We start from the raw sequence: 24,453 nt of genomic DNA, 5'->3' as shown, positions 1-24,453 counted from the left end.
ACAGTAAATGGTAAAAAGAAAAAGAAAAGAAAAACGCAAGCATGGCTCAACAAGTGGCTAACTAAAGCACCCATTGCTCAGAAGATACTTAGGTTTGGGGGTGGTTTAAGGAGACACGTGCAATAGTGTAAGGCTACAGAGAAGTCTGCTAGTTGAATAATTCTCTTGTTGGAGTGTCTCTGCCTTCAGCCATGAGGAATTAAACCTGGCTCAAATGATCTTTTACAATTTCTTGCCAACATTAAGAGAAAAAGCAGCAACGTGCTGATAAAAATCAGCCACTGTATGCTTCAGGGATCTGTGTAATTCTGTGACATGAGGCCAAAAGCACACACCGGTGGTGACACAGTTCCAGAGAGCTATCGCCTTACTGCACCTTGTTGGGAAAGGCTGGCATTGAAATAGGCTCCCAGCTGCCAACGGGTAGTTTGTCACTGGAGTTAGGAAGTATTTGATAGCTTTCTCAGCTTGAAGACATCTCCGTCAACGAAAGCAACCATATGAGCTAATGTAAACCGCACGTACACTGTGGAGGCAACTGGCTGTCCCCCATAAGTGAATGAACAGATGAAGCATAAGAACAAATGAAAGAAACAGTTACTAACATATTATTCTCATTTAATGTGAAGTTGAATATGCCATAGATCACTTTTTAACCCCCAGCCTTTTCCATCTGATTAGGCTTTGGCCATTTCTCCGATGGGTTCTTCCATAAGGCAACAACTTCAGCTGCTAGACACACTAAAACAGTATAACTTTCTCCACCTTCTGATCATTGCTAATCTCCATTCAGATTATCCATGACTTTTAACTTTCAATCTTTCTAATCAAACCTGTTCTGGTCCACTCTATTTTTAATCTTGCAGGCACTCCCTATTTATGCAGAAGGTTAATTGGGGATCAACTGGTCACTTTGATTGACTGCTCTCACCATTCTCTGTATCCAAGCAAAAACCTGTATCAGTTTGCTTATTTCTTGCAGAGAAAGCCACAAACAGTGCTCTGAGGCAAAGTTAATGGTCCCTCAAAGGAAATGCGACTAACTTTTTGTAAAAGTAAATAGTAAGATCAGTAATGTATCTTGCTCAAAACAGGTCACGCAGGTAGGAATTAAGAAATAGTGAGCTGAAAAGAGCCTGGAATTTCTCTCCTTCGCACTCTGCAAAGCTGCAAGGTGAGATGTTTGTTGCTCTCCGCTCAGCGCAGGAGTGCGCCCAACTGCAGCGCGCCTCGCCCCTCCCATTCCTCCGCTTTAAACTCTCCTCTGTGCTCACCAATAAAGCGCTTTTTGTCCAGGGAGTTGGTACTTGAACGCATTCCTTGACATGGAGGCAGGGGTACCCCTCCAAGGATTTCATGAAGACCGTTCCTTGTAAGTTTCATACGTTCACAGAAAGGTCTCTTTTTCCGAGAACGCACGCAGGGAAACTACCAGGTTTGGAGTTATATCGTTGAAGTGCTCCTCTTGGATAAAGACACAAGCGCGACTGCGCTTCCAGCTTCACTTTTCCGAAGTTACGGGTAAGAGTTGACTTACTTATACTTACTTATATTTTAAATGGTAGAGTGAATATTGTTTTGTTTTGTGTGTGTGTGTATGTGTGTGTGTGTGTTTTAGCTCTAAAACACTTTCGGCATGATCGAGTCCAGCGTAAAGACGCGTGAACAGGGATATATTGACAAACGGGGTTAAGTAAATGATCATTTTAAAAACATCTGAATCGACTGACTGTCAGAATAAAATGAATGTATAACAGAAAAAAACACTCCAGCTGTTTGTCGGCTTTATTTCCTCTTTTGAGCACAAGCTGACAGTGGTACCGAGTTTTTTCTCTCCTGTGACAACTTTCTTAACAAAAACTCGCTCAAATAATTCAACAGACTCGTGTCTTCTTTGCAAAAACGCGTTTTGCTTGTAATGTACAGTGCGTTAAACACGAACCTGTTTCTCCTGTAAATGCACAGCAACTAAGTGGAAATCTGAATTAAAAATTTTTTTTAAATGGGTTATTTGCATAGATGCGCCGCTGAGTCATTGGATTCAACAGGTTTATTGGAGATGTGGGCTCCATTAATTCTCCAGACAACAAAACGCGAGTTCCTTTATATTTGGAAAGCGCGTAAATAAACCAAACAAACCCAGAAAACAGAAAACGCGAGCGTGTGCGCGGTGCAAAAAGAGCCGCCGGGACGGTAATGAGGCGGGCTGGTGTTGGACCGCAGGACGCCGTGCAGCATGCAAGAGCCGTGCCGAATGTCTACACCGCACCGAGCGGTGTCCACCGCAGAGGACAGCTGTTTTTGGAACCACACAAGGGGACGTCCCACAACACCAAGTTCAGCAGGACACGAGCGCTGAAACGGCTCCAATACGCACACCACTCAAAGTTGCAAATTTAGTACATTTGGTTATTTTAGCATTTGGACGGTCATTGCTTTCAATGTGAAGCACAAACTGTCGAGGAAGTAAGGGCTATGTTTCATAGGAGCAACATTATGAAGCATGCGCTGATTAAACCTCAGATTTTGAGTAATTCCGTAGATTAAAACACAACCATGTTTCATTTGTATAACGCCAAAAGCCAGCTGCCAGTAAAAAGCTTACTGAAGCCCCGTTGCAATAGGCTACTAATAATTGGGCTGTCCATCAAATGCTGCTACTGTTATTAAAAGGGATTACATAACTTCATTATTATTTTTAACATTCTGCGCAATTTGACGTTTAGCTGAAGGCATTTCGGTGCAGAGACATAAAAAATGAAACAGTTGCTCAGATGTGCGGAAAGGTAGAAATCTACTGCAAGTGTGCAGCAGAGCAGTGAGCCATGGGGTCACATTCCTGAAAGATTAAATCTCACAGTGATCAAGCCCACCAATAAACCAGCATCCAATCAAGTGACAGGATCAGCAGGTTTAGACCAATCTCAGTGTGTCTGTGTCTGAAAATATGATCTCACCTTTCCAAATAATGTGCCAAATTAAACATACTAACGTCAATCTCACCAGCTTTCTTTCATCTCTGTTTTATTATGTGAATAGTTCCAAATACTCACCTGATCAAAAAAAAAAAAATCGAATCTAATAAATCACAGTATATCTCATCACTTGAATCCTAAATTCAGTCCTCAGATGAGCATCATTTATAAGGCCCACACAAACAGATGCTGCAAATCACCCGATCCGTCCCAAGGCCAAATAAGCAGCACAAACTGCCCCAAAAGCCTCTCTATTACCACCAAGTGTTTCCTCACAGACTATAATTACACTACAGGAGAAGCTAATGTGTTTCTGACAGTATAAAATAGTTGTAATCTGTTTATATTAGGCCAACAGAAATTGCAGAGCAGCCACAGGAGACCAATTATCCTCCACTAATGTGGAGAACTTTGAGGATAATGTGTGGAAGAGATGGCAAGACAACAGCGCAACAGACTGTTTGTGGGCACAGCTTGGAATACTACAGAATGCAGAAGTGTGCTTGAATTTTTTAATATGTTAAGTAAGACTAAAAACATGTAGAGACTTGACGCTTCATGTTTCAGTGACTGTTAGACCTAGAAAGTAACTTGTTGACACAACCGTCTCAGTGATGAAAGAAGGATGATTACAGGAAGAGATAAACAAGGAAGCTGCATGTCTTCTGTGATGTAAAAATTTAAGTCAAAGACTTGCAGTTGTGCACGGGATACATAATAACCTCGGACTGATTATCCGTGCTCCACTTTCCGGTATATTTATTCCCCTTAAGTGTCTGACTGTGGATGGGGAAGCATGACTAAGGCGACCCCTTTGTTCTAGAATCTAATTTATACAATTAAGCACAGGCCTGCTGTCACACCACTGTGACAGTGATGTTGAAACCACAGGACCCATCAAGATCTGGTTACCAACGTTGTGTCAGCCTGTACCTTTATCTGTTATTTTTATTACTTCTGGGGGGTTTTTTTTCTTTTACAAAATCAAGGCCAGTGTTTCATTATCTGTGCAAAAGAGCTCGAGAGGGAAAGAGCACTGATGTCTAAATCTGCTGCAGATGATGACTGACAGTTGGTGATCTTTAAGTTTTTTGTTTTGAGACGAGACAAAAAGATGAGCTGGACATCTTACAGTAGCATCTGCTGCCTATAAATCTACTGATTATTATAATGAATAATTCTTTTCTTTCTCCAAACTGTTTAAGAAGGGAAGGATTTATCTTTTTTTTATGCCAATTAGCAGCAGTGGCTGAATCACCCTTCCCTCTGTATCAGAGGGATTAGAGGGTTAAAAGTCAGGTACGTGAGGCGAGGAGGCCTAGGGAAGGGAAGAGTGGAGAGATATGGGGGGTAGAGGTACAAAAGGAGGACAAGAGCGGGGCAGTTACGCAGCGGGGAGGGAAAGGAGAGTCGACAGGACAGAAAGTTGGAGTAAGTGTGCAAATATGTGTGCGTGTGTTTATTTTTCTGGAGAACACGTGAAGCTGGAGTCTCATCGCAATTAGCAAGGAGTCTGTGTGAGCGATTCAAGGAGTGCAAATCCTCCTTCCGGGTACCCCTTTTCAGGTGCTTCTCAGCAGGGGGTGGGGGGATTCTGCTCTCTGGTTGACAACTAAGAGCTGGAGCTCCTCCGTTATAAGAGGCGTCTTAAATAAAACCCCTGGCTTCAAAGGCCTCAGCCTCAAACATCAATGCTGAACCAGCGGTATGTGGAGGGCAAACCCCAGCCCATACGCCTGCCAAGCTAAATTGAAGAAGAGCTTGCCGATGCATCCAAATGATGCGTTCAGAAGAACCACTTCAAAACCTTGCATAAATAGACACACACATGCAAAGGGATCTGCGGGCTTTGGAGTGCCCCGGATTGAGTGCAAACCCCAAATAACTGCTGTCCTCCGTGTCCATATGTCCACAGAGACACGCAGGCCCACTAAAGTCATATTTCACAGCTTTTCCCTATCTCTTGTTTGAAATGAACCGCTCATGTGATTAACTGCGCTATTTTTTTAACCTTCTCACTTGAGTGGAAAATCTGCAAAGAGGCAAAAAATAAAATCCCCCAAATTCCAATGGAGTAGAGAGCGAGAGAGAGCGAGAGAGAGAGAGAGGCAGATGGTGAGTAACAGAGAGAGAGAGAGGATGAGAAGGAGGATGCTCGTCCCAAGTCACCACAAATTGCTGCATTTCAGTGAACCTATAAAAAAAGGAGAAACGGCTCTTAATCTAAGGTTGTAATTACTTCTGGCCAGCACTGTAATTAGGAAATGAGCCCTGAACCAGATTTTACTGGGCAAGAGCAAAAGCAAGGGCAAATGCACACGCGCACACAAGCACAGGGCTAAATTATTTGCCGCCAAATGAAAATTTGGGGTATTAATAACAAACTTTGACACAAAGCATTAAGTTTAATGTCAGTTGTTAATGTTTCACTAAGAAGTGCATGTACCTTTGGGTTAGTGTTCGTCTGCTCGCAGCTGGGTCACCAAGTGTGTGAGACCATAGAAAGTGGTCACTCACATTTTCATGTAAGCGTGTGTCGCTTACAAGGTGACACGTATGCACACAGTTGCTCTCTTTCATCGCACCAGACAGTGCTTTAGTCCGCCGGGTCCCGTTTTCCTTAAGGTCTATTTACACGGCTACCAGCAGACACAGATAGTGTTGTTATCTGGCGCTGTCCACCCTGATAAAGAGCCAGAAGCCTGAGCCTTACTCAGAAACATCTGAGCATGCATGCACATATGCCTGAAGACGATCGTGCATCAGCCTGCATGAACCGAAAGGCAGTTGTGACAGTGACAAATCTGTATCAATGACAAGTCGCAACTTGTCACTGGTACAGATTTACCCAAGAAGAAGCTTCCAAGAGTGTCACATTAAATGCCAGCCATCCAAGTAAAAGGCACCTGTTTATTTATTCCACCCAATTCTTTTAGCAGTTTAGCTTGGACTCATGTTCTGAGCTGCAATCTTTCAGTTCATATTGAACATACATTGAGCTAACCAACTGTTTTCAGTTTTACGTGATTACTCCACAACAAAACGGTTCCAGTGTTATTGTCAAGCTGCTCAGCTCCCTCCTATCGTACGAGAGTTTAAACCAGATGGGAAGGAGAAGAGAGGGAGGGAGAAAGAAAGAGAGAGAAGGAGAAACAGAGGCGACGAGGGTGAGGTGATATTTATGTTGAACAGATGAACACAGAGGAAGGAAGAAAATTACAGTGGAGAGAAAAGCTAAAACGTATCAGTGCTCCCAAAAAAGGACAGAGGGAGTCAGAGAGAGATTGAATATCAAAGTAAGCCAATAATAGCGAAAAGAGAGAAAATAAGAGGTACAAAGCAGGTTAAAAGATACTACAAATGTTTTGGTAGCATGCAGTCTGCACTAATTAAAGACCGAATGTCTTTGAGACAATAGTGAAAGAGATTGTTTAAGCTATTAAGGGAAACCAAGACCAGGACACTGTTGTTAGCAGTTTAGTCTTTTGCAGTCATGTAAGACGTTTAGCGGTAAAAGACAATTTGTATCTATTTTAGGGTGTCTAGTTCCACTTTGAAAGCAAAAACATTTACAGTTCAGCTGAAGGACTGTCTGAGAGCGGGATACAGTGACCTCGGGTAACAGATCCGTGGGTTGTGTCAGCAGAAAGGAGTCCCCGTACTTAACTTAGCAGCCACTCATGCAAGAAGCGCTCGCTCAGCCACTGCTGGATTTACCTGTGCGAATGTATGCAAATCACAGGGAAAAACACCCACTGACCGCACACGTACGTTCACAAAAAAGCTTCTGTGTAGCAGTCCCACAGACAAATAAACACATGGATGCAGAGCGCAGCACGGGCCTCAACACAGGTCAGCGTGCCAAAGCCAGCCCTGCAGTGCAACAGGTTATTTTCAGATATAAACACTACACCCTTGACATGAAGGAAGCATGTGGCTGCTCAGAGATATGCTACACGCAAAGTGAAGTCAGGTTTCAGGAGTCACACAAGCCAGGTATAACACGTGGTTTTGTAGTCACTCTGTTTTTCGCATCCACAGACTGTGACTCAGAGCTTAGATATATGAAAAATGGCTGCTTAGCGGGAACTTTCTGGAAGAGTCAGGCCGGTTTATGCTCCGCGGACAGATATACAATGCTGTACAGTACACAGAGAAAGAAAGGGCATGCTGTGTTTCTTAGGTAATTATCTCAGAAACCATTTTAGAACAGCATTATATCAATGAAAAAGAAAAAAAAAAAACAACAGTTTGCCAATAGAAAAGAATGTTGAAAGTGCTTTTGGCTAAATGCCTCTCACAAATAAAACATCCATCAGGCACTCTTTAGGTTTTTCCCCAAACCAACTAATGTTTATGATCCTGTAATCACATTCAGAAATAACATCTGATACCAGATAATAGTCACAGAAAGCAGCACGAACATGAACGCACGCACAAATTGTGCTGTGGTTATGGCTAAAGCAATGTTCACCATTAAGAAAGAAATGAAGAAAGCGCGGTCAGCTTTTGCCAGCTGATATCATAAAATGAAAAGCTGTTCTTGGCTTACAGTGGAAAGCCTAATTTTGCTCTGAAATAGAAATAAAAACCATTTGATTGAATAACAACATGCTGCACAATTCTGCGTACAGTACACAACTGCAGTTTATGGCAGATGGACCGATACTACAGTCCATCTGTAGTAGGAGATGATGGAGAAAGAGTGGTCGGCCCGCATTCTTCCTCTGGCACTCCATCATTTTCGTGTTGTTGCCACACGGCTCTGCCATTGCTCGGCGTGCTCCCACACTCGGGTGGAATTTACCCAATTAACAGGAAAAAAACTTCCTGTTTCACTTATGTGCTTTTGACAAGACATGAAAGGGGGCTGGATTCCAAATAAGTAGAAAAGAGGCACTCAGAAAAATATTGCAACACCTCTCTGGCTTGTTTTTACAACTCTTGTGTTCCTTACAGGGAAAGAAGACCTGAAGAAGAATAGTGGAAGCATCTTCATGGGGTGAGTTTTAATTATATCTGAAAGATGTGGTCGTTTTACTTGATACCAAGGTGCAAAGATAGCTTAAGTTATTATACAAGAAGAAAAAATAGACAGAAAAGTAATGTAGTATTTTTGGCACGGGCTAAATAATACAGCCCTGTGAATATTTGCACCAAGAAACCCAAACGGCACGCAGTTGGCGGTCTTTACCATGTTAACCATAACACTCTGCTCCCTCAATGGGATCCTTTCACACAGCTCTGAGCCTCTTAACAAGACTGGCAGGAGAACAAGAGCGCCTCTCTTAGCACACACGGCATTTAATAGATACAGTGAGGCTGTGTAGAGTTTCAGACAGAGGGAGAAGGAAAGGGGGGAATGGAGGAAGTTTGAAGTTTAGCATGCCGGTCTGGTTGCTGGAGAAAAAGGTAGAATAATGACCCTGTGTTTGTTGAAAACATTTTCTTAGTAACCTACATGGTTTCTGCTGTTTTGGCATTACTTTCAAATCCCCTCAAAGTCTGGTGACACCATCGTGATGATATTCCAACAATAATCTTAAAGTATTGCACATGAAAAAGAAGAATATCTGTTTTATCATTTAAAAGTTTTTGTCCTGATCAGTGGAGTCACCCCTCTCAGGAAATCCAGATATAAACAGACAAAAAATGAACACAATCCTGTCGGTATGCAGTCTATCAAAAACAATGAGCGCTAAACTTCAGACTGGCCATTAGAATAGTCAATCTGCAGCTTTTTAATGTGTTGCTGTATCAAGAGTCTAGTCGGCTTGTCTTGTTTTACTGTCTGACAGAGCAGGATTCACCTACACGCTCCTTCTGACCTCTCATTCTCCATCCAGCCTGTGTCGTGCTAGTTCTCAATGAGCTGTAACAGGAACTGTGTGGGCTTGTAAAGATACACACACACACAGGATATGGCATAGCCTTGAGCATCTGGACGCACATCGCTACTTTCACTAATTGACTCCCCCACCTCGTCCATCTCAGGGAAAACAGAGATGAGCCGAGAAGATTGGTGAAACTGAGTTCTTCTCCTGCTGCTTTTGGCTTGTAGAACATGCAGACATTCCTCAGGTCGAGGTTTCGACTCGCTCGCTGTAAATTATTTGCTATGCAGTCAATGCTTCAGTGTTAAAACACACACTGACTCCATTAATGCCATGATCCTGAAGTTTTAACATCAACACTGCCTTTGACTGCAGCATACGCTGACATCCTGCATGCTTGTTTTTCCTGCCTTTTTCTTAAGCATTTACTGTAACACTACACACGTCTAGCCACACCTACACGCTCTTCAATACGAGGTAAAATATGGGTGTACGTACATAACGAGGGGCTGAATTCAAGCCAAATGTCTGGGTGTGAGCAGTCTCTGCTGGCTCTGTGCTTTGAATGTCCAGAAATGCCACAAGTTAGTGCACTCTTGACACCGCGGCAAGAGTCACTTAATATTGTTAATATTTTTACCTAAAAGCAAACATGTAAGAGCAAACAAAGGTGTTCCGGGATATTTATATACCGTGACTCAACCATACGTATAGCCAGATCACACACACGTGTGAGCAAACACTTACACAGGTAAGCATTGTTCCCTATGTTACAGGTCAGCTCAGGAATCTGCTTGACTCACTTAATGACTAGCCTGAACGACTGTGTCGATGAGAATCAGTAAACTGCTCTCAATGTAGACAAATTGCTACGATAACAAAGAACCATTTATGTCTTCTCTCTTTTACTGAATGTTGGGTCTTCTCTGGCTTTGACTAACCGAACACAGACCTACAGAAACACACATCTTTTATACCAAATGCCAAGATCTGGGTCATAAATCACACTCTAATTTGAATGTGAACCATCCACTGGTTTCTACTTATTTCTCTTTGACATACAAATGAGATCAGCTGATTTATTTTCACATTATAAGAGGTATACTGTACACTGATTTTGATGGCCTTCTATACAATCCATCATTTAAGATAGATTGCAGCATTCGGCAGAAATGTATCCTGAATTGTGCATACTGACAGCCTCTAGGGAAAAGCAGGCTAAAGGCTCACTTATTTACACCTCCTCTGCTGTCATTACCCTCCTTGTCTCCCCTCCTTCATCTTGTTTAAGTGTTAGGAAACGCACACCTGCTGTGGGCAGCCTGCTGAGTTGTGGGTCACTGTTGATGTCTTAATAGACTGTTGCTGAATGAGGTCTTTACAGTCTCTAACATGGCAGAGCTCACCTGTTTAATCAGCTGTTGGCACAGGTAGCGTAGCATGTCAGTGTGGTGATAAAATGCTGGCTCACAGCATCCTATTGTGTGTCTGTGGATTTTTTTAAATTGAATTTCCAGACATTGCAGTGGAGATTATGAAGTAATAATTGAGATGTAATGCATTATATTTAAGGAATGATATTGAATGGGGGGGCTGGTTCTCTAGCAAATTATGAAAAGGATTACATAGTTAATGAACTCAGATTTCCAAGAGACCAGTTTGAATACCCTTAAAAAACACTGGTTGTAATTTCTTAATAAACAAGTCACAGGGCACCTGAGGCTACGGAGGAAAGGCATGTCAACCTTGGGGGTTGGGAAAACTGTGCCGCCTGACTGTTGATTTGCCAGCCAGGCTCCCCAGCGCTGGCGCGGTGCCGACACAGGCAGCAGTTTCACAATAAATTCCTTTGTGACATTGTAATCAGCACCGACGATCTCCAGTTCACATTTATCTTGTGTGTGTGGCACATGTCTAAGTTGTTTTTCTGTTTTGTTTTTTTAAAAGGAAAAGACTGCAGAGAAGAATAACTAGAAAAATAACAAACGGTAACTTGTGGAAAAGGTAGGGGTGTAGGGTTAGGGCCCAGAAAAACAGGTATGGTGCCTGCCTCCGAGTGTTGTTTCTGATACAGAAGAAAAAGCAGGACAGCTGCACTACTGCCACTATCTTTACGTAACAAAGAATTAATAATACTGACAAGTGAACGTGATTCAATCTGCCACTCACTCGACAGCAGAGACTACCAAATCAGCGGCTTAGCTCAAAGCTAAAATAGACAATTTATCAGTAATTCACTCGGCTCTTTTCCCATCGCCTCTCTCATTTTCTATATTGTCATAGTTGAGCAGTTAGAGAAGGCAAACTCCCTTTTAAGATGTAGCTTAAATACCAAATAAGACCTGTTATCTCTTTGACCTCTGTACATCTCATTGAGAGAAATGTCCTGTAGTGCTCATCTTGTTGTATTATTGCAGACAGGTGAAAGATGTGTTGACACAGTCAAATGATAAAACTGTCATGTGCTGTGTGTTTAAATGTATATTTCCAAGTCTGCATGCTGAACGTAGTCTAAATCCTAAACTGCATTTTTATTAAAGAAGCTGATATTTACCTGTCAGCACTACTGCTCCCCTTAAGCTTCTGTTTACCATCCCCATTACTTTAGCCCGGAGCTCTCTAATGAGCATGTAGGCTGCTACATAGCAGCCATGAGGCCTCCCAGGGCTGTTGTGGCAAGTGGAGAAGACATGCCTTCATCAGATTCCAGTTGTGTTCCTGTCAGCGACATGAACAAACCTGAGGGAAGCAAAAGGGGCAAACAGAGGAGCAAGTAGAGTGCGGGGCGCAAAAATCACAAGGCTGAGACGGGGAATTTCAGAGATATTTGTGTGACGTGTTAAACAAGAGCACCTTCTGTTATAATGCTGTGTGTGTGTGTGTGTGTGTGTGTGTGTGTGTGTGTGTGTGTGTGTGTGTGTGTGTGTGTGTGTGTGTGGCAGGGGGGGGGGGTTAGAGTAGATACTCAGATAAACAGTAGCAGCTACAACGGTTCAAACAATAAGAAGAAAGATGACACAGACAGGCGAATGGATAATATACGAGCGCTTCGTCAGTACGTGTGGCTTTGTTTGTCTAACAAGGATTGCCAGCCTGTCAGTCAGTCTGACCTGGAGGCACTCATAATCCTGCTTTGTGCCTGAATCATACAAACAGGATAAAGATGAAAACAGTGTCAACAGCTGTCCACAAAGTAGGACCATACCCTGATCTTTTAATAAAAGCAAAGCTTAAGAGTGGTTTATGTTAATTCTGGCCTATGCTTTAAAGGAGACTTACCAGGAAACTAAAGTGATTTGTACTATGGAAAAAAAATGCAGGCTGGCTGGTTTCAGGTAGATAAAGGTCATAGTGGCCAGGGGACAAACTAGCATTTGTCATACCGGAGTCAAATGAATGCTACTGGAGCAGACAGAGTGTCAAAGTGTGCACATTATTTTAGGCTCACTGATAGAACAGGTCCACCCAGTCGCTTTAAACCGCAAAACTTACCACACATGCAACACACAGACGCACCGTCCTGTTATGTCAGGTGTTTTGAGGACTGTCAATAGAAGTCATTCTGAATCACTACCTGCTGTCAGTCACAGCTTGCTATGGGTGTTTCTACCACACACACTCCACAGATGTGTGGACAACTGCAAACAGGGTCAGCGTGCCAGAAAGCACAATGAAGTTTTGATTCTGGGTAGAGGCGTGGTTAGCCATACGCAGGATATGAAGGCACAAGCCCAGACTTGGAGAAAGTCCAGTTTTTTGTGACACAAGGATGTCATATTTACTGTTTCCTGGTGATTTAGTACTCTTGGACTCAGGCAGTGACTTCTTCAATGGTGTGGTTTGCTGTTGTGTCTGACTGAAAAGACCAACAGAGAAAAGACCAAGGGAACAAGAAACACTGCAGGAGTAAACACCAAGGAGAAATAACAAAACAGATCAAAGCACAGGTTGTCGTTGGTGAACTGAAATCTGCTGTATCTGTGTAATGTGAGTTTCCCATGGTGAGGATAGCAGATAGATGCGTATGTGAGACCTCTGACTGTCTGTCTGTCCCCAAAGGTCACAGGGCAGGGTGCGCTGATGAGAGACTGGCGTCAAAGTCGAGACAAAACAAGTGGACCCTGTGTCTGAGACACAGAATAAGAAGATAATAGAAGACACAGCCTCCGTCAGTGCATCCTGTGTCTCCTCTCATGTGAGCTTTTATGAAAACAAAATTGGGTCTAGCGTCTACTACACCATCAGTCATATCCTATAGCAATAAAACAAAAGGAAATGGCCCACATTTCCTTTTGGAACTCGTAGTAGATGACCTCTATGCTCTAAAGCTCAGAGGAGGCACAACTAGACTGCACACATGCTACTGCAGAGATCCAGCTCGTCTGGTTTTGGCTGCCTGGCTGCCCACCTCTGCTTGTTTCCTTTCCCCTCTCGCCTCCGCTTAGGTAGGAGTGCGCAGCCGGTAAAGGCTGGAAGTTTGGCGCAGGTAACAACATTTACTCAGACACACTCCTGAGGTTTTGGGTTTCATGCTGCCCTGGAGGAGGAGAGAAAACACCTGTTGTGAAGATGAGGACTTATAAGGCTCAGGTAAACACGGGTGTAACTGGAGCTGGGTGTGTACCTGTGTCGAACAAGGCCTTTTATCTATGCTGTCTGGGCCAGAGTTACAACAGACAACAACAGAATAGCAAGAGAAGTGGAAACAGAGCCTGACCTCTGACCGCCAGGAGACACTCTATGCTTCATTGGCTCATTGGTTTTATTGTTCCATGGACTGATGCTATATAACCAGATGAATGGAAGAAATACTGTTTGGCTTTCAGACTCTTCTGTGCTAGCATTTGCTGTCTTTATTTATATAGCATCTTTAGTTTTCTTTCTTCTGCCACTGGAGTCAGTGGCGGGCCACTATTATTCTCATATTCAGCTTCACACATTCTCATTGTTGGACTCTGCTAGAATAGCTTTGCATGATTCATAGATGAAAATAATCCGTAATTATCTTATACTGACCCTTGTAGCCATGTGTAATATAACCTAAAAAATGTAATGGTTTGTAAATGACAGAAAATAGGCTTGAAGTTGGTGTCGTGTTTATGCACAAATTGTTTTGCCTATATATCAAGGATGCTGCAATGAGTATAAATTTTTCCTACCAGTGCTTAGAGCCCTGGTTTTAACATAATTTGATCTGAAGTTGCCACACCACCTAAGCCCTGCTGAACTGGCCACGCTAGCCTCCTCAGTCTCCCTTGCAGCTGTATTTTGCAACTTCATTCTTAGCACATTAAAACAGATGTGTTACACCGAAATCCAAAATGTAACTACTCAAACACAGAGCTGCCCCACAGTGCTGAAGATATACACAGTTTTATGTGAGTGTTACTATTCTACTACCCTCCCATTCACCCCTGGACTGTATATTATTGCTCTCTTTCAAGTTCTCCAGCTGCAGGCTCTAATTATTGCTTCACATTGTCGTAATATGCAGGCACGTTTCGACCTATAAATCCGCAGATGAAAAGAGCCGCCTTTAACACCGATATTGAAGCGGCTAGTTGAGATATAAATCACAGTATGGAACGCTTAAAGTGTAGAAAGTTGAGAAAAGTGCATCATTGATCTGTTATTAGGAAGCGGACCAACTACAACCTGCCTGTTTATGAAAACATCAGCCCCATCATTCAGCACTAGCAGAAGCAGATGTACAATGGGTGAATTAATTCCCTTTTTTCTTGTGGTAAGGCTGAAATCAGTAGGAAGCTTTGTTTGTAAAACTGCTACAGAGCCTAACCCCCTCTGTACCACTACAAAGCACAGCAGTGATACTGTGGCTTCAAGAGGAGTATTACCAGTGACAAACTCAGTAAAACGATCATTCTTCTCTTGTTTCACATTCCCCTCCCTTCCGCCTGGCGTGTTTGTTTTCTGTCTTCTTGATTGACCTTGATGTAAGTGCTGCATTAGCAGAGCATATTTTGGAATGTGATCTGTCTTTTTAACAAAGTTACGACTGGCTTCACTTAGATTTTAATGCAGCTGAGCCTTGATCTTAAGAGACACCTAATCCTTTCTTGCCTCGTTACAATTTTACCATTATTTGCGCTGACAGCACACAATGATGAAAGAAAACAGCCAATGGCTTTTGTGTAAGCAGAAAATCTTGCTATCCTGTTATGATCCTAAAACCTCTGAGCATCCCTTCACTGAGCGTTGATGACATCAAGTGCTGTGCTCCTCGTGCCACCGTAAAAATGTGTTTTCTTATCTACCATAGTTCAACAGGTACAACCAGCATCAAAATGACAAACAAAAAACGTGTTGGCTTATAAACAAATATTTCCTGCATTTCACGCTGTGATGGCAGTCTTGCGTTAACATAGCTGACATTGTTTGAATTCATACTTTAAGCTTTGTGTTTCTGGTGTCTGAACAGATGTTTTCATGTCTCTCCAGAGCACATTACATGCAATCTTGTCATCATCAAATATTCTACATAAGTGTTTTTTTCCCCCCTTCAGCTTCATTTCTAATTATCTCTTGACCCTTTTGTCACGTTGATGGATAGCCCCACAGGATTGTGGATAACAACATCCATCTGGGACACTGCTGACAGTGGAAAGGGACAAGAACATGAGTGTGTTTGGAGTGTGTGGGCTTTTGCCTTCTCATAGATGGAAAAGCTGCAAAAACAGAGAGGGAAAAGATTGACACTGGAAAGGATTATTATGTATGACTAATATGAAATTGAGTATGAACCAGCTATAATAAGTTAGCTCAGCTTGCAGAAATAGTAAATATTATATTAGGGCACCGCAGAGCCAGCAGGCCTGTGCATACCTACGTAGATGATACTCTAATGTGCATACCACAAGCATTGTTCCCTTAAAAGATAAGGAACTTTTTTATTGGAAGCCTACGCTCTGCATTGAGCAGTCTTATCCTCTTACAGTAACTTGGCATGTTGCTCTCTGACCCGGCTTGCCAAATTATGCACAATGACGTGTGACCAGCCTAAACTCATACACACCACAACTTTCTTGTTGCCTTCATTACCCCTCAGTGTTGGCCTTCGGCTCTAAAGATAAAAACTCTTGACACTCATCCAGCCAGGATTTAATTGTTGAAGCCCACTTCAAAGCCAGGCCTTATTCACCCTGGTGCCCCTGCTGACAGAAACCCGCTCTCGTCTTCACTGCTGCTTGTGTTTTCTTTTCTTCCTTATCTTGAAAAGAAAGAAAAACCTGGATAAGAAGTGAGAGGGGGGAGAGGGGAAAATGCTTTTGTTCCTTCCGTTGATTTTTCTTTCTAAGGCTCTTAGGCAATGCTTTCCCCACTATTATTACGCAAAGATGTTCCCAAAGTCTGTTTTTTCTTTTTTGTGTGTGTGTGTGCTTTCCTCTTACTGTTTCAGGCTCTTGGGTGATACTGTGTATTAATCAGCCAACATGTCTTCTTCTAGTATGGGGGCAGGGATAGCTCAGTAGGTAAAGTGGTCGCCCCATGATCGGAAGGTCGGCGGTTCGAATCCACTTAACGGCTACCCTGAGGTACCCCTGAGCAAGGTACCGTCCCTACACACTGCTCCCCGGGCGCCTGCTTAGTGGGCTGCCCACTGCTTCACTGAGTGAATGGGTCAAATGCAGAGAAAAACAAGTAATTTCCCCATGGGGATCAATAAAGTATCCATTATTATTATTATTAAACCTGAACTCATGCATAAAAACCCCACAGAAGTAAGCACGATTATCGCGTGACAGACAGACAAGGTCACATTAATTCAATCCATTGTCGGTTCATAAACCTAAAATAAGCTTCCTTACTTTTTCAAACTCACCGGCTGTCTGTCTCAGAAATATCTCAAATGCACAGGGGAGAGAAAAGGAAATTACAACTCAAGGAGAGAGAAAGAAGGCTAAAAGGGAGGGGGGAGGGCCATTCCTCAAAATTTTAATCTCTCTTTCAGCCCTCCACCTCCACTCACAGGAGGCAGTCAGTACCAGAGCATATTGGATCAATGCTGCACTGACGCCACAACTGCACCTTATCTTAACCTCCGATCTGCATAAGCCACACATTTGAAGGGAAAGAAAGCAGGCAAATCTAAACTATCAAGCTACAGTTTATCTGTGATCTGGCTATATTCGCTGGGTAAATTCCTCCCCATCCACCTCCACCACAGTTTCTCCTCCATTGGGTTATCAGATGTGCCTGGCCCACTTTGGAATGAGGCACGCTCAAATAAACACGTTGCCCCGGGGAGCTACGGTAGAATCGCCACGATGAGTTTCTAAGAAAAATATTCAGTTTTATCTGCATAGCTTACTCTTCTCTCAAAGCTGCCTTGATGTTGTTGTATATTCTGGCAGCGGACCCCTATACCCGTGTCTGGCCCTGATATGTTGTAACAAAGTGAAGTTCCGCTATGTCCAGAAGAAATAAGAAAATTTTTTTGGACAACTTCTAACACTCAATATACTTTTTCTACATTTTGAAGAAGGTTAAAATAACGTGTGTGTACCCTCTCTAATACACACGCGATATCATGGCCTGAAACTAAAATGCAGCACCCTGCACAGTGATGCTATGAAAACCTGAAACCATCTGCATGCATTCCAGCTGTTGTTTGATTCTCCCTATCCTCTTTATCTCCTGTTTATCTTCCCAAATCCTTTTATTTTTCCTTGCTCTACACACATATGCAGCACAGCAGCTACACTTTCTTTTCCCCTTTTTTCATCTATGCATCCATAATTTCTGAGCCTGGTCTCAAAAAATGAGTCTCCAAGACTATATCTGGCCTTTGGAGTTGTGACTCAAGTATTTGTTGAGTAGAATATGAATTTCTGAACAGGTGAAAATAAACTATATCACCTGTTTAAGTGAGTGTGTGTATTTAGTCATAGTCGCCAGCAAGCTTATGTCATGTTTGCTTTCAGCACGAGATTTTCCAGCACAGAAGGCGTCTAACTTTCTGCATGGCTGACAAAGCTGGACAGTGTTTCCATCCTGTTAGCAGGTGCAGACTCTAAAAACCCGCTAGCTGTTTTGCTTAATAAACATGTAAGGTTTGAGCAGGTTCATGTCATTAACATTTGGCTGAACAGAACAATAGTTCTGCCTTGTTGGAAAGAGTTGGCAGTGGGAGCTCAAGCCTATGCCATAGTTGCTTTTAGTTTATACACTGGAGAAGGAAAATAAGAGATGGGGAACTCTTTCCAAGGAGGTTGCAATTTCAAGGAGGAGCGGAAAGAAAAGTATGCCAAAAGGGAAGGAAAATAAATGCCATAGCTGTGGTGTGATGAGATGATACTCGCCCTTCCTCTGGCTCACTGATGTAGCTGCCTTGATCTCCTCTCCAAGTTCAGACATTGGATACAATGACTTTTTTTGTGCATGTTTTATTAAAAAGTGAAAAGAAAGACCAGAGCATGATATTGAAAAGTTCTTAAAATTTACATTTACTCTTTTGCCACAGTAACATTTACCGGGCCTAAAACTTATACTTTGTATTAATGAAACAGCAAAACATGGCTAATGATGCCTACTGCATGAGTCAATTAAGGAAAACAACAACAACACTTGATTTTAAACCCTGTATTTAATCATAAATAGTACAAAGACAACAAATGCTGAACCTGTACCAGAGATTATGGAATTTTTATACTATTTATTTAATTTAAAGGAGATATTTTTCACATATTAACATGTAAGTTTGGGGGAAAAAAGAAGAAAAAAAAAGAATAGAATCAAAAAATAAAACACACAATAATTTATTTGGCTATTTTGGTGAAATGAGGAGTGACCCCAGTTAAGCAGTGTAAGAACAGTGTTTGTGTAGTGCAAATAACAACTGCATCATTTAAAGCCCTAAAACCACTTTTTCAAGTAACTAAAATTAAATAGTGATATTAAATAAAGTTGACTGCTAAAATCATCGAAGGTGGATAGTGTTGCCTCGTTCTCCAAGGCTGTCTGACTTCTCTATTTCCATTCAGTCCTCTATGCCTCTTCACATCCCTCTTCTCCTTTGAGTTCTTTCAAGCACTGTGTTGACACTTCCAGTGTATTTGTTTTAAGGCCTGGGCTCATTTTGGCTTTGAATCACTGTAATATATCTTATTGATGTTCTACTCTCATCATCAGCAGAACTCCTCCTTCAAACCCAGTTGAAGACGTTTATTAGACATATATAACTAGTTGGCAGGCTGTGTATCAACAACACGGGAAGTGTGAGTCATATGGCCAATTCTTCACAATCGGGTGTAGCGTGGCATACATTATACACACAGACACACAAAGGTGACATGGTTATATTAAACTGAAGATACTCAGGCATGGATTTAATTGTTCAAAGGACATTCGTCTGTTTCACTGGCTCTTGAGAAACAGAGAAACACACTTTGTTGCAGACAAATAGCGTGTGGTTGACAGGCTTCAGTGCCAGTCATTAGCATAGGGAGGACTGTTAACTTTAATCCCACAGAGTGTACGGTGCTGTGTTGGCAGTCTAGATCCAAATTTAAAACTGTGAGATCACTGCATATATCTTGCTGCACAGACTATTACATAGGCAATGTCTTTTAGCCAGAAAAGTGTGGCAGGGTGCCATTATGTCAGCTTTTCACAGAGTATGGCATCAGGCTCGAGACTGAGGTCATGGACACAGCCCTATTGTTTGACCACCTTTGATCACTGGCTGCACATAGTTAAAGCCTTTGATAGTAATCTGGCTTCATGAAATTCAGTAAAGAGCACGCTGTGAATCAATAACTCACTCAAGCCAATTTGGAAAATCTCTGTTGTTCTACATGCCCTTAAATGTATGTGACTGATGACAAAGGCCATAAAATGTTTATATACTGCTGTTGTATCCTATTTACCGGTCAGTACTTATTCTTTATTACTATGAATGTTTATACAGTTGACTAATAGGTTTTTTTTTATGTTATCTTGTTTCAGGCTGAGCATGGAGAGAGTCAGCACCATGAAGATCTTTCACATTCCTGTGATCCCCTTTGTGTTTCTCCTCATCCTTCCTGATGGCATCTTTTCTAGCGAATGCCCAGTAGATTGCAGCTGTTCTTCAGGATCCATTTTTTGTTTCCAAAGACGTTCCTCTACCATGCCAAAGGGAGTGGACCCAGTCACAAAAAGCCTCTACCTGTTTTCCAATGGGATTGAAGGCTTGACAGCTGAGGACTTTAATGGACTACAGAACCTGGACATGCTGGATCTCAGTCAAAATAAACTAACCCATCTTCCCAATCGGGTGTTTGAACCTCTGATTTCTTTGCGAAACCTGGACTTGTCATCCAACCAGATCACTCACATTTCAGAGGAATGCTTCCACGGTATGAAACTGCTTGAGCGTCTTTATTTATATAGTAATCACATCAAGACTATCCACCCTGCAGCCTTTAATGGCTTGGAGCACCTAATTGAACTCAAACTGCAGGGGAACCAGTTGACATCCCTTCCAACCCTATCAATGTCTCATCTGCTGTTGCTGGACCTTCGCTTTAATACTTTACCCACTTTGGGTCCTTCAGACCTTCAGACCCCAAACCTCGAGTCACTCAAATTGGGAGGTGTGGGGCTTACCAGTCTGAATGAGGAGCTCATAACTGGTCTGAAGAATCTCCATGAATTGGACATCTCAGAAAACGAAATCGAGTCTTTTCCCTCAGTGCTTAAAGAGACCCCAGGGCTGATTCACCTTAGCCTGGCTGGAAACCCAATGGGTCCTGTTAAGGTTCAGGACCTGCAGAACCTTGGGGAGCTGCAGGAGTTGGACATAAGCAGCCTCAGTCTGCAGGGCCTCCCTGAAGAGTTCTCCCAGCTATTCCCCCACCTCAGAAAGCTCACACTTGCACAAAATCCCTTCAACTGCCTCTGCAACTTAGCATGGTTCCCGAGATGGCTCAGAACCCAGAGCATCACCCTTGAGAAAACAGAGGAGACCCGCTGCCATTTCCCACCTATCAATGCTGGAAAGGTATTAGAAAGACTGGATCATAGAGATTTTGGCTGTCCTACCACAACCACTGTCACCACTAGTACTGTAAAAACAACTACCACCCAGCCTGCTCTAGTCACTACCTTCCCAACAACTACTAAGGTAATTCCCGCTCCTCGGGCCAGTGACAACCCCACTGAAAAAGAAGGTGATTCTCCGGACCCCCCTGTTCCTGCGTCCCCCAGTAGCAGCATAAACCCAGACGAGGATAATTTCTGTCCCTCTCACAACTGTCTGAATGGGGGTACTTGTCATTTGGACCAACGTGGTCAGGTAATGTGCACCTGTCCACCTGGTACCTCTGGCATGTACTGTGAAATCCAAAACCATCACCCACCTTCACCACCTGATGCAGAACCCCACATACCAACTGTCACTGCAGACACACTCGACATCAGCTTGCGTGAGATAACCGGAACTTCTGTCCTCCTGGACTTTCATCGCTACACTGAAAAGCAGCCTAACATCCATGGAATCCGTTTAACCTACCGCAATCTCTCTGGACCAGATCGCAGACAAATTCAATTCAATCTCCCTCCAACCTTGCTGGAGTACACACTTAACGGCCTGAATCCTAACTCCACCTACATGGTGTGTGCCAGTCCATTAAGGTCCCCCAATGGCATAGACAGCGTCTGCACCGAGGTCCATACAGCCCCTCGAATCCTTAGAGGCACTATTCCACTGGTTGAGGATCCAAAGCTAACCAAAATACTGGCCCCTGCAATTGTGATCCTGCTACTTCTTATACTGATAGCAGTAGCAGTGGGAGTGGTATGCTATCTTCGCAGGAAGAGGACCAAGAGCAACCTAGACCTTGACTGTGATCCCTCCCAGCTAGAGTTGGATGGAGTTAAAGCTGGCTTAGACAATGGGCCCCTGCCTCAAAAGCAGTTGCAACTTATGATCCCAGAACCTGCTGTTCAGAGTGGAAATCAGGAATATGAGGTTTTACTACTACAGGATCACTGTATGTCAAATAACAACATATCTTTACATAAGCCTTCCTGCTTTTGACAACTGCCTTTTTCACTACTCTAATCCCAATGAGGATTTTTAAATGTTCAACTTTGCCCTCCTAAGTAAAAAAAAGAAAAAGAAAAAAGGAGCAGCTACTGCCGTTGTGAAAGTGGACAACAAAGTGTCAGCTGACCAACCAGGAAACAGGAAGATGGACATATATTGAACTTCCTGGTTATTTCGTTGTCTAAGCAGACGTTAAACAAGTTCAGAATTTGCTTTTGGACTTCAAAAAGCATAAAATGTGCTTTTCACTCCATTTAAAGGCTGCATATTTGCTTGAATGCAGTCAGGCCCCATGGTGTGATATGATGCTGGAACTCGTGTTTTTTTTGTCATTGACTGAAAACAGGGTTAAGAGACAGAATCACCTCATGCTCTCCTTTATCTGTCCATAAAGGGGTGTGGACTAAAATGGGGTTGTGCTGCCTTTCCCGATCACACCAGCCCAACTAAAACAGTCAGCAATTTTTTTTTGCTGAGTGTAACTCATCAGTACTACCCCACAACGGGATCAGTGCTTGCTTGCTGTGAATGACCTTTAAGACACTAAATGAAGTTGTGCAAAGAAAAAACTGATGCCTTTATTGTTTTATCTGGCTCTAAGACTTTGTTATGTATGTTTGTCATGCTTTTTTTTTTTTATATCTGTGTCTATTATTTTTTAAAAATTGTGCAACATTGTGACTGTTAACAGCCCTCAGCACCCTCCTCCCCACCTCTTGTGACTAACAGACAAAACAGCAGATTAAAATCTTTGAAGATTAAAACTCATTGGTACCAGTAAAGTCAATCAAAGAGCTTTGCCCCCAGAATATCAGACAGTCTAAGTAGATGTGAGTCTGGACAGAGTCAAGACTAAATCCCCCTTCTCCATACTGGAGCCCTCAGCCTGCTTTGCCACCACAAAGAGAGGAGGTAAGCAGGATTAGAAAAAGTACAGAGTGGAGCAGTTGACATATCCCCCTCTGTTTCACAGGTAATTACAGTAAAACACTTGACAATACGCAGCAAAACTTCGGATACCTTATTTATGGTTTATAGTCACCGTTTTATCCCTCAACCAAAATACACTTAAAACATACTAACCGGCCTGGCTGACAAAAAGTAAAGCAAACAGTGGATGTGTATTGTGTTTCCCTTGATTAAAAAATAGCCTGCATGTAACGCTATGCACAATTTCTCTTTGGCAAGCAGGATCCCGGTTTTGCTCATTCGTACTAAACGAGACTATGAACAGGCACAAGCCAGAATGCAGCTAACAGAGTGTTTATATTGTTGTGAGACTAGCAGAGATCCACTGCATGACTGCTATTATTACAGACAGGTCAGTAAGCTCCAAAGCAAATTAATGAGAGGTGCATGAGGGGGTGCAGGTGCGTGTATGTGTGGATGCGTATGTGTGTGTGTGTATGTGTGTGTGCAGATCTGTCATCATCAGCGATAATGCAAGCACATGTTCTGTCTTGCACAAACACCTGTATCAGTTAACCCCTTTATGTGCCCACATGCCTGCGGAGGTACTTAAGCAACTCCACTTAAAGGCAAACACACCAAAGACACCTCTGTGAATGTCTGTAAAGTTACCTAAAGTATTTCCAGTGTACAGCTAACAACTCTATGCTAACGTAAGCGTCTGGAGAACCCACGATCATGTGATAAAACTGGAATATTTTTTTCTGTAAAATAGAAAATATTGAAGATCACCACAAGTATTTTCGATGTGATTGTTAATTTTTCCCTGTTTACTTTGGGAAACCCTTTGCTATTATGTGTTGTTTATTTTTTACTCTGTGAACATCTTTGTACAAGTGGAAAAAGTGATATCATTAAATGAATATCCAAAAATACAAATCATCCTTTTTGTATTTCTTTCTATACATTTTTGCTGGTGTTTATTATTCTTAATGGTCTATAGCTGCCTTAACATTTACAATCAGTCTATGCCACCTTATTGGCAAACAACACTTAGCATGTGCCTGCCAACTTTTTGTTGCCATTGTCATTCACCAATCATATTCCTAGCTATATGGCCACTAGTATTATTAAATTAAAAGAAGCTCTGTTTGTTTATGATCACACTTTTGCTTCAGTCTGAACACAAGTAGAGTGGCTACAGCAATACAAACACCACAAAGTGCCACTCCTGTCATCCAAGTCTCTGCTGTAATATTCAGAGTGAGGATTTTGCATAAGCACGTCAAAATGTAATTGGATCAGCACTTCAGGTGCAGCTTAGTGTGGAGAATTTTTAATCACACTTTGAGCATCAGTAATCCAAGTATTATTGTTATTAGCTTTTTGATTATTAAGTAGTACCATCACCATCCCTTTATGAACACCATTTTCATCTTCTACTTCCAGCAGGATAAAGAACCATCTCACAAAGCTCATATTATGTCAGAATGGTCTTGAACATGACAGTACGTTCACTATAATTAAACCCATAGGGCACCATTGGGAATAGGTAGAACAGGAAAGCTATGCTATAATGTAAACACAGAGCAATATAGATGGCAACATAGTGAATCTATGATTTAAAAAGGATTTAATGCAGTTCTAAAGACAAAAGGCAGTAAAACCTAGTATTAAGACGTACCTA

The 24,453-nt window shown here is 42.4% G+C and overlaps 3 protein-coding genes across 3 annotated transcripts in view; 2 read left to right on the top strand and 1 right to left on the bottom strand.

The window, feature by feature from the left end:
* Window positions 1-24,453, top strand: part of tedc2 (tubulin epsilon and delta complex 2) — a 278,694-nt gene that overhangs the window by 162,091 nt on the left and 92,150 nt on the right. The window lies entirely within an intron of this gene.
* Window positions 1-24,453, bottom strand: part of coro7 (coronin 7) — a 115,600-nt gene that overhangs the window by 26,435 nt on the left and 64,712 nt on the right. The window lies entirely within an intron of this gene.
* On the top strand, window positions 1,132-23,699 carry vasnb (vasorin b). The gene is made up of 3 exons (XM_082530274.1): window positions 1,132-1,521; window positions 7,935-7,977; window positions 19,775-23,699. Exons 2-3 carry the CDS (start codon window positions 7,973-7,975, stop codon window positions 21,846-21,848), a joined length of 2,079 nt encoding a protein of 692 aa, XP_082386400.1. The 5' UTR covers window positions 1,132-1,521; window positions 7,935-7,972; the 3' UTR covers window positions 21,849-23,699.

The sequence above is a fragment of the Aulonocara stuartgranti genome (genome assembly GCF_965226115.1).
Source record: "Aulonocara stuartgranti genome assembly, chromosome: 4".
Lineage (NCBI taxonomy): Eukaryota > Metazoa > Chordata > Actinopteri > Cichliformes > Cichlidae > Aulonocara > Aulonocara stuartgranti.
This window is presented reverse-complemented; position numbering and strand designations above follow the sequence as displayed.